Source organism: Vidua macroura, chromosome 2, assembly GCF_024509145.1.
Source record: "Vidua macroura isolate BioBank_ID:100142 chromosome 2, ASM2450914v1, whole genome shotgun sequence".
Taxonomy (NCBI): Eukaryota; Metazoa; Chordata; class Aves; order Passeriformes; family Viduidae; genus Vidua; species Vidua macroura.
Genome location: NC_071572.1, coordinates 18896108 through 18907148, shown reverse-complemented (window position 1 = coordinate 18907148; position 11041 = coordinate 18896108). Strand labels below are relative to the sequence as shown.

The 11041-nt window shown below is 41.3% G+C and overlaps 1 protein-coding gene across 1 annotated transcript in view; it reads left to right on the top strand.

The window, feature by feature from the left end:
• The first annotated feature begins 5353 nt into the window (after positions 1-5353).
• FRMPD4 (FERM and PDZ domain containing 4) overlaps positions 5354-11041 on the top strand; it is a 294549-nt gene continuing 288861 nt past the window's right edge. Inside the window, 1 exon segment of the mRNA XM_053971771.1 lies at positions 5354-5438. Coding sequence (XP_053827746.1) covers positions 5398-5438 — 41 coding nt within the window. The 5' untranslated portion in view covers positions 5354-5397.

Genomic DNA, 11041 nt, shown 5'->3' with positions numbered 1-11041 from the left:
TAAAAGAGCAACTGTAGATAACAGTCTTTTCCATATTCTGATTTGAATATTTCATACATACCCATTCCAGAAAAGTGAATATTTTTTAATAAAGATAATTTCATTTTAAAATAACTAATGCATTAGCATTGTCTTATTCATCAAAGTAGAAAATGTTGTCTAAGGTCCTCTTCCTTATCTCAATCTCATCTGCATATTGCAGCATAGACAAATATTCTATTTAATGTTTTTTTTTTTAATGCTAAAGGCTCAATATACTGCAAAAGTTTTCAATTCATAATAGCAACCAGTAGTTTTTATTAACTGTCTTGATAACAGATCTGCTTATATAGGTCTGACTGCATATGTGTGGCTTCAGCAGAATTGTTGCATCCATTGCAATATTCTTGCTTATATTGTTCTATGCAATTCAGTATCCTTTAGGCTTCTAGATTTTTTTCTTAATTGGCAAGAAAGAAAATCTTATCTGTGATTTAAATTTTCTATCTATGATCTAATTTTGCACTTTGACATACCATGTCCACCACACTAAATTATTCACCAAAATTGAAAACATACAGGGTTTAGCACTCTGTATGGGTCATAAAATAGGCCTGAAAAAAAATCTATTTGATACATGTGCCAAAAATGACAGGTAGAAACTGGTGCAGAGATTCAACATAAGCAGAGGGACTTCTTCATAATTCCATAAATACAGACATGGAGAAAATCTGTAATGATTACAGTGTTTTTATATAGAATTATATAGTGTTGGTAAACACCAGGATATAGAAATGTATTCTAAAAAAAATGCCTTTTTCAAAGGCTCAAGGCTGAAAAAAAGAATATAACGGTTTAAAATACAAGTACCCAGAGTATTACAGGACTTACTACATGACAGAATCATAACCAACTATTATTCTGTGATTCTGTGAACTGTCTTTAGAAATAACAATCAGTAAGTAGATCACAATGACAAAATATCTTCCCTTAAAACTTTGCATCACCAGCTATGTATTAACACTGCCTTACTCAATGGATTTTATTATCCCATTTCTCTACACATTGTTGCCATTTGGATATGAGTAATAGCAAGTGCTGCAAAAAAGCCATAGAACCTTCAGCTCTTATCTAGAAAAAACATTCCAACTTGATGAATTTTAAACCATTTTGAAGATGAGACACAGCACTTTAAAAGATTCATAATAATTAAAAACCCTACTTGACTAGTCTTAAAAAAATTACAGTGACGAGTTTTTAATTCACTGAGAGAAAAACTTGTGAGACCTACAGCAGTATTTAAATATTATGTGTTTGGTTTAGGATTCTACCTGCCTTCATTTAAATTATCTGGGATCAAATTTGATGCATCTTATAAATGACAAGAATTACTATTGGTCCAGCTGCAGGACTAAATGTTTGTGCTGTTTGGTATCCAGGAAATCCCAAAGCATCTTCTTCTGGGGATTATTTAGCACCTCAGAAGAAAAAATAAAAAACATTAGAACTCAGGAACCAAAAAATAAGAGTGTCTTCATGCCAATTGTAAAGATATATACAATGCATCTTCAAAGCAGATTCTCTAGGACCAAAACAACAGGGTTTTCAAAAAAATAAGTCTTTACAGTGACTGGTTTTACAGATTACTTGGTTTTAAAGTTTAGATAGTATAGCATTCCTGTCTGCATTACATATATCTGCCATTTCCTTCAGAACAGGGAGCATCATAAAATGACACAGATTTCCTTCTCTCAAAATGCCTATGAAACTGCCATACTATATGAATGTAAGGCTTTTACTGACCCACAGTCTACACAAGGATATCTATGATTACACAAAGCATTAGTATTAAGTGTCCTAATTTGATTACTCTGGCCAGGCATAATAAAAAGATAATAGTACATGGTAAGAAAGCATCCTCAAAAAGCTATATTTACTATGCTATTCTGAAAAAAAAAAAAAAGTAAAAAGCCAGGTAAGAATTCAGCCAGGAACTGATGCCAGATTCCTGCTTTAAGATTAGGAATGTTCATGTTCAATTATTATTTGTTACTGAGATGCTGAATCCATGTTGGTTTGCTGTCTCTGGCTGCCTGTTCTCATTCAGTGTTTACAGGTACCTTTGTCACATTCAAATGGGTTTTGCTTCACCTGACTTTAGTCCTCTAGTCAAAGGTAGGCATCTGTGCTTCCTTTCACTGGAGTTAACAAAGAAAATAAAGCAACTGCAAAAGGCAATTTATGTCACTTTTCCTAGAAAGAGACGGTTTGGAGTGATAAGTACCTGTGCACCACAGGCAGGGGTAGGGTATGACTAGCTGAGGTTGGATCCTGAACTTTTGGTAGTTATTGAGAAGAATCCCACTGTAGTGACTGAAAGGTATAAATGTATGTGCAAGAGTGCAGTCATGACACAGTCTAATTGATATTCCTGAAAATAAAGATAAAATACCAAAATATTGTTTCAATGTACAGTTGATGGCTTCAAAGCCAGTCCAAACTACACTCACACTTGAAACACTCACTCTTGAAACAGAACAACGCCCACCACTTCGCTTCTTCGGGTAGGCAAATTTTAATCTTTTACTATGAGACTGACAGTTTTGTATCCAGTTGCTATGACAGCAGAAGCCAAAGAACCATGAACCAAAGTTCACTTTCATACCGCAGCCTCCTTCCCCATGTGTGATTTTCACATTGCACAGCTCCAAAAGGTTACCAGCATTTAGCACAGTAGGAAGGACACTTGCCCAGGTTCTCTTTTCATGGCTCACATCTGGGAGTAAGACTCCTGTGATACTGCTGTTAATGGACATCCAGCATGCTGGCTGGTCCAAGAGTATCTTCACAGGCATTCTGGAAATTTTACAATGTTGCAATAGCTTCTGCCTAGGAAAACAAAAATATAAAAGTAACTATAAATACAGCAATATGGCATGAATCTATTTGGAAAGCCAAAGAAAGAGGAGATAATTTCAGCTTCATTTCAAATTTTAACGACTTTCATAAAGGCCTATGATTTTGGGTACACACCCTGTGTTTACAATATTGATGTTTATAAACAACAACTTTTTTTTTACCTCCTAGTCATTGTTTTGCTAGGCAAAACTCTTTATTTTCATAAGACTGACTCTTCAATACCTTTAACATTCCTGCACCTGCTCTCATTTTTCATAAATATACTTTATGAATAAGCTGAGCATGGTATTTCTGATCAGATCTTATGCCTTCTTCTTTTCTGCATATCTCTACTGGAAATACTTCAGCCAGTACATCCTAGGATCACATTTGCCTTTCCACTGAAAGACCCTGAAACCACAGAAATTCCAGTGACCCCTTAGAATTTCTTCATTTCTCTGGCACTCACCACTATGCTTTTAGGCACCTTTATGTGAGAAGCCTTGGAGTATGAAGTGCTCAAGATGAGAACCTTGTTTGATATGGAACATATGTGCTTAATTTTATATATGGTGTATCATTTCATCAGCTTCATTTAGCTTTGTAGGATCTTGGCCTATCTCCTCAATCTATAAATAAATAATGACAGATTTATAAATAAATCAGTTTCTAACCAGCTGAAACTGTGTTATCTTTGTAGCTTTTACCAATCAATAGAGCAGTGTGAATGACAGGCACAGGTTCTGCAGTTTTTAAAAAATCTAGTATAACAATAAATAAATAGAGTACATATAAGTACCACACAAATATTTTGATGTACTGTAAATATTTTGATGTACTAGCATAAAATATTTCATATATTGTTTCAGAATATTCCCAAGCCATTTACAGTTATACTAGGCCAGCAAGTGTTTTTTAGCTGGCAGTTCAATGTTCTCCCAATATAAATAGATGATCAATCATTCTTTGTTGCTATTGTTTTAAAGAATAGTTTGAAACCCAATTCACACTTAGTACAGCCTGTTCTTTTTGTTCTCTTATCAATACAAGTTTTAATATTACAAAAGTGCATTGTTTTCATCTGGCTGCAGGAGTATATGTGTTGAGCTCTACTGTAATTTTCTAAGTTCTTAGTTGGTGAGAGGGTGCAGGTGCAAGCCTGCAGAAGAGACTGAAACTCTGTGAAGGCACAAAATAAAGCACATATCAATCTATTCAGAGAACAAACACACAAATGAAAACATTTAAGTGGAGAAAATTCATTCCCGTACTGAGAATTATTGTATTATAGTGCAGAGTTTGTGTGGAGATGAATTTGAATTTCACCTGCCTTCCTGTTCTGCTCACTCAGAGGAAACTCATGGAGACCTAAACTCTAGTGCCTCATTTAAAGCCTGATGCAGGACATAAGTATAAGGCGATGTATCTGTTCTTGTTCTTGGGTCAGGAGCCCTAGATTCATCATTTTTCCACAAGATGTGGTAGGAAGAATGCTTGACTTTAATTATGTTGCCACAAACCAGCCTTGTCATATTCCTGTCACAACGAGGACTCCGTTCGTTCAGGTCTCTCTCCTGGCATCTACAGAGAGGTCACAGGACAGCGCCAGAAGCCAGGCAATGGATTTCAGCCCGGTGCCTGTCCTCGGTCCACCACTGACGAGCACTCAGTGCGAGGCCTGAAAGCCAAAAGGCCCTTCCTCACCTTGGAGGACTGCATGGAGCAGTGTGATCGTCGAAGCAAAGACGGCTCTCTGCTTTCCCAAGTTTTTGCTTTGCAAGGCCCAGGGTGCTGCTCCCGGACTGGGGAGGTGTCGCATCCTACTTACCAGGGCTCCCCTTCCCCTCTCGCTCAGCGTTCCGGTCTCTGCCCCGTTGAACCGCAGCCGTGCCCCTCGCATCCCGACCCCTCGCCCTCCTTCCCCGGCACCGCGGCTCCGGGCGGCCCTGCGAGGAGCCCCGGGCTCGGCCCAGCGGCCGCAGCGCCGCCTCGGGCTGGAGCGGGCGATCTGCGCTCGCCCGGGCCGCCGCCCGCGCCCTCCGCTCGCCCACCGGAGCGGACACGCCACCGGCGGGAGGAGAAGTCACCCCGATACACCCTGCGCTCTCCTCAGCACCCCCGCCGCCTCCCTCCTCTGGGTACTGCAGAGGGGCGGCGGAGCGCTGCCGCCTCCCCCTCCGGCTCCCGGAGCGCAGGCTGCGGGCAGCGCTCCTGCCGGGCAGCCCCGGCGCCCGCTCCGTTCCGGACTTACCCCGGGAGAGCGCACGGCAGGCGGGGAGCGGGGCGGGGGGGAGCGGAGGGGGAGGGCTGCGCGCAGATGAGCGCCGGTCCTGCGAGATGCTGCACGCCCAGCTCCCCGCCGGAGGGGGGTAGCAGCCGCTGTCTCCGCCGGCTCCTGCTTTTTTGCAAGGGCTGTTGCTGCCGCTGGACGCAACCTTCTCCCGACATGGAACTGCTGCCGCCGCCGCCGCTGCTGCTGGAGTGAGTGAGTGTGACGGGCAGAGCTAGCCGGCCGCATGGATGGATGTGTTTAGCTTTGTGAAGATTGGGAAGCTCTCCGGGTAGGTGTTTGCCGCCACCGCTGCTGCTCCGCGAACCGTGGGCATCCCGCGGCTGCGGGCGCTGCCCGTGCCCTGCGGGGGCAGGGAGGGATGGGGGCTGCCCGGCGAGGCGAGCGCCCGCGCCGCTCCCAACTTCTCTGGCAGCGGGGCTCGGTGTCGGGGTGGGGCGGTGGGGGCTCGCTGTCCGTGGGATCTGCCCGGGCCGTGCCGATGTCCCTGCGCGGGATGGGTCATCCCCCTCCCTTGTGAAGGGACAATGAACTGCGGCCGCAGTTGGGCGAGAGCGGTGCCCTCCTTGAGACACCGGCCAGAATGGGCAGCCAGAGTGCTTCTGGAAATGCAAGAGCGGCGACAGGAGCCGGAACCGGGCGCGGTGGCGGTGGCTGAGGGGTGTGCTGGTGTGCGGGGGGTGGTGGCCGCGGTGCAGGTATCGGTCATCTGCGGGAGCGGGGGCGAAGTTCCGAGGAGCGAGCAGAGCCTGGCCGGGCCGCGCCGCCGGGAAGGGTCTCGCCCTGCCCCTGCGCTGTGCTCCCGCGGTACCTCGAGCACACCGGCTCCCCCAGGGAGCCGTATTTTTGGAGAAGTGGTGAAATCGTCGCCACTCGCATCGTTTGTGAGCGCTGCCCCTCTGCCGTTTCACACGGTGATGGGTACAGGGACGCGAGTGGATTTGGAGTCTCTTATCCCTTGCTCTTAAGGCTCGTACTTCTCACTGTTTAAATGTGTGATTGATTTGTATTATTTCTCTCTATTTCTTTGTTTTCCGAATAAACCTTCTCTTGAATGGCCTCAGAGTTGTGGTCTCAGCCTGTGGACTGTTGCGTTCGCAGCTGGTTGCCAGGCCTGGAACTGCATAGATAGATCAAGAGACACAACATCCCCTGTTACAATGTTCCCACCGTAGTTAGGCGTAACTGGAGGTAGCCCTTCGCAATTCCACAGGGGATTGTGCTTTATCTCAAAGATGCAGTATGAAAGTACTTGAATCACATTTATTTTTCAGGGTTCTGGTGTGGTTAATCTTCCTAAAGGATTTAGCTTTGATCACTGTAACTAGGAGTGTTTCAAATTCTTATGATTCACTGGTTCCTATTCCATAGTTACCATATCCTTTTCTGTTTATGAGGCACGCATGAGGCAGAAATTGGATGGTATACAAAAGGGAGAAAGGCCTTGGTAAAGAAATAAAAAAGGTGGCTGCCCCAGTGACGGTCAGGTAGGGAGCTTGTCAAAATGACAGATGGTCTGTAAAGAACAAATATTGCATGGCTAGAAGTTACAGAGTGCCACAGGTGCAGGCACTGCCTTTATCCCCCAAAATTCCCACCATTGCACCTGGCTGTGATTACAGCTGTGCTTGTGGCATGCCAGCACAGAACAGCTGCTGTCATTCAAACACATCATTGTCTCATCCTGCTCACAGCAATTTTACACCATGTGACAGTGACAATACAAGCAGCCCCCTCGGCTTGCCTTGGGTGGTGTTACTGGCTGATACCGCTAGAGCTGCAGCAGCAGGAACTACAGCGGGAACTTTGAGGAGAGGGAAAATATGCTCACATAGATAAGGAATAGGTCATATAGTATGATATTTATTTCCAGGTAACTGGAAATTTGGAAATGATGTTTTAGAAAAACTCCCAGGTCTTCATGTCACACTTAGTTTAGAATCAAAGGCAGAGAAAGGGATGTGTCATTCAAAAATTTTATTATGTCAGGTGCATGGCAATTTTTAGATATATATATTGAAAGCTTGAGTCTTTCTTGGTGTGTACAAAATCTGTAGCTTTCTGTATACTTGAAGACAGAGCTAAGATTTGTATTTAAGTAAAGATAGATCACAGAAATTCTGTGAATTTCTGTGAACCTGAAGGTTCCTTCTGAAATGAAATTGCAAATTTCAAAGCTTACATCTGCCTCTGTTTTATTTAAGGATGTGAAATACTTTCAGCCTGTGTTTATCTTGTAAATTGCAGTAAATGATTTCTGTACTAAGCTGCACTTTTTATTTCTAATTTTCTGGTTGTTAAAAGACATAATAGTTTATACAGGACTTGACTTTACTTGCTGTTACCTAGGTTACAGCCAGGTATCTATTCCAGTTTTATGAGAGCTTCATGAAGAAGACAGGTTCCAGTGTAAACCCCATTTTTAGTCCTTTTGTGCATTTGGGTTGGAAAACTAGTTTGCCCAAAAATACCAATTGTTTTTTGTTAGAAGGAAGGCCTTTCTGAAGAAAATATTTAACTGAGAATGTGATCTTACAGGCAGATTGCCTACAGAAAGTTGTTTTGAACATGGCTGGTGCTGAACTTCTTTTTAATTTTATTTTGTTGTGCATTCAGATCTCATCACTTTACGTTGCAAGCCTTTTACTACAGTTTTAGTCTGCAGCCTTGATTTTGCAGGCAGTGGCACACCTAAGCTCTGTTATACATGGCTACTGGAAGGGATGCTTCCTGAAGTCATGATATGATTTTAATGTATCTGTTAAGAATTTAATTTTTTTCTCAATCAGTTCACATATAATGTTTTTTTTTTTTATCTGGAATAAGCTTAATATGGGGTTTAAAGTCCTAGAAGGTGGCTACTAGATATAAAATTTTACATAACATACATTTTTTTTTTATATTTTAATTGTCTATTTGGGGTTTTTATGTGATACCTTTGTATTTAGGGTCTTTTAGAGACTCTGCTTCTACAATGGCTTCAACAATTGTCCATACTTTCTGCGTAAGTGGAAAATATGGGCATAATCTGGAAAAGGATTATGTGCAGAAATAAGAGAGAATGCCAAACTGGTTTTAAGACAAATATGATCTCTGGTAATCTTGTCCTTTCCTTGACTTTGTAGGTCTGTCACATTGTGTACTAGGCATAAACATACAGATGCTTTGTGATAAAGTTTCTGTTGAAAGTTTGGAGATACCCATCAGCCACTGAAACCAAAAATACCATGCAAAAATAGTGGTCACACTTTCCCTGACACAGCCTCTCTCCCATCCCATTTTGGAAATTCACGAATCTGGTAATGGTCTGGAGTAAATGTTTTGGTATAAATCTTATGGTGTCATTCTCTGGAGGAAAAAACCACAAGCAAACAACTACCTTTTATTGTGATGAATTTCCAAGTGTAGAGAATGATTGACAAGTCTTGTTCAATGTATCAGTGCTCTGATGTGGAGCTGTACAGGGCAGGTGAATATTTCTGTAGTGTGGGCAGCATAAGCATGTATGGTGTGGCAGAATCTGTAATTTGGGACAGAGGATTAGTGCCATTGATGAGGTGCATAGCTGAGAGTTGAAGCTGGTTCAGAACTCTCTCTTGCCTGGGATTCTCTCTCAGTTGCTTTTAGCAGCTGCTTGGAGAAACAGTAGGAGTGGTGATTCTTGAGCATGGGTGTAGGCAGTGGAAGAAGGATGGTGCTGCTGTTCTGAACATGAAACTGTTTTCAGATCAAGGTAAATCTGAGAAAAGGGCACAGTGTCAAGTTTCTAGTCAGTACTGGACAGATGAATTGTGAAACAATAGGTCAGAATAGTGAATGAAAGTTACCAAGAATTTAAGCCTGTATTCATAGAATATATTTTTAGTTGGATTTTTTTTTTAATTGGGAATGACTGTTTTTGTGATGGCTGTTGAGGTCAGTTCTATTTCAGAGCTTTCACAGCAGGAAGTATAACTTTGATATGGAAATATATCTGAAAGTCTGGATGTCACCCGAACGTGAATGAATGAGGCAGCGACCCTCCAGAGCTGGGATACAAAGCTCCTGTTCCCCTGTTTGCAGCTTTGCCAGATAACACTAGGGAGAAAATGACATAACTGTCTGCATGAGTGGCTGCCAGATTCTAAGCTGTGTCAATGCTGCTGAGGGTAGGGTGGACATCTCTGTCACAGTTACATTTGTGGGAGAAGTTCTGCTCATGGAGTAATTTGTCACCTGAAAGAAAATCAAGTAGGCCTGAAGAATGGGGTAAGAAAGTAGCAATATAGACTTCATTGTAGCTGTTAAAAGTATAACTAAGGGAGAGTTAAACCCATGTAACAAACAGGAGGATACCAGGAAGGTTTGGACCTGCCCTTAACAGCCATGCCAGTTTGTCGTATGGGGTAGGTAAATTTGTCTTACCTGGATCTTTACTTTTCTGCTCAAGTTTAGCATTGTCATCCATTATCCTTGAGTTTAAATTTATTCCATTAAAATGGGATTTGAATAGCCATGTCCTTGTTAGCCAGGCCCTTGGAATTGGCTTTAAAACAATGACAAAGAAAAAGTACCTTAACCCTGAAAGCTCTTCTTTTCATAGAACAGTCAAATATGTTTTTTTTGCTGTGATTATGCTAACCTGAGGCTGGGCTTCTAACTGAGAAGGAACTTCTTACCAACTTCTTACTTCTTAACTTCTTTTTCTTTGGGATGGATAAATCTCACAGTCTTATCTTTTGTGTTTATCTTTCCATAGCTGGCCATCTCTAGTCAGGTAGACTGTCTTAGTACCTGCACAGATGTTTGAACTTTTGGGTTCTTGCTTCTGATAAAAGTGAAAGAAGATTAAACTGAACTGATGTGGAGCCTTGCATTTGTTCTCTCCCTTTCCAGCCTTTGTAGCCCTTGGTTTTGTTCTTTCCAGATACTGTCTTTAGATGTCCTGCCAGACTGGTGTGAAAGGTTCTCTCCTAGATCTGCCTTAAAACGTAAAAGACTAGAAACTGTGTCTGTATCTTCTGAGTTCTAAGCTCTGTTGTAGTTTTGTTAGTTTGTTTTGGTGTTTTTTTTTTGTTTTTTTTTTTTTTTTTTTTTTTTTTTTGTTTTTTTTTTTTTTTAGGGAAACAAGTTGCTTGACTTCATGGTTTAATTATTTTTATGCAGCCAAGCAGATGTGTGTTTTTAGATTTAAAGTTCTAAAATTAGTCTGTCTGTTGTTTGTGGTTATGTTTTTTTTTTATTTTTTTTTTTTTTAATTAATTAATTGAAGAAGATTTTGGGACATTTCTTTATCTTTAACAGAATAGCACCTTTCTTTATCTGCGATTTTCCTTGCCAAGTCTTTATTTTCCTGTGAAGTTTAGAAAAACTCTACGTTAATGGAGAGACAATTGAAAGTATGATTAACTTCCTGATGCTGTTTTGCATATGATTTTTGGAACAATTTTTATGAGTACTCTTTGAAATGACAATATCGTAGCTTGTAAGTGATTTTCAGTATTTACAAAAGGTTCAGTAAGAAAACCTATGATTATCCTTTTCGTGTTCAAAGGAGGTAATTTAATTCCAAAAAGGATTTTATTATACTGGATGATAATTCAAATAACCAACAATTCATTTCAGCATTTTTCCTTGAGGACTGCATTACATTTAGTGGCACATTTGCCTAGTCACATTAATATAGGAACATTACTGTATATTTTATTATTTGTCTGTTTTGTTTTGTTAGCTGACACAGATAATAGAGACATATGCTTTAATGTTCGTGATGTTAGTAATGTTGTATGTCATAGTGACTTCAGCAGTTTAGAGATTTATTAAAACCACTCCTTGCACTACGAACTGCTGTAAACTTGTCAAGTGGCCAGTGAATGATCAAAAAAGAGAATGAAC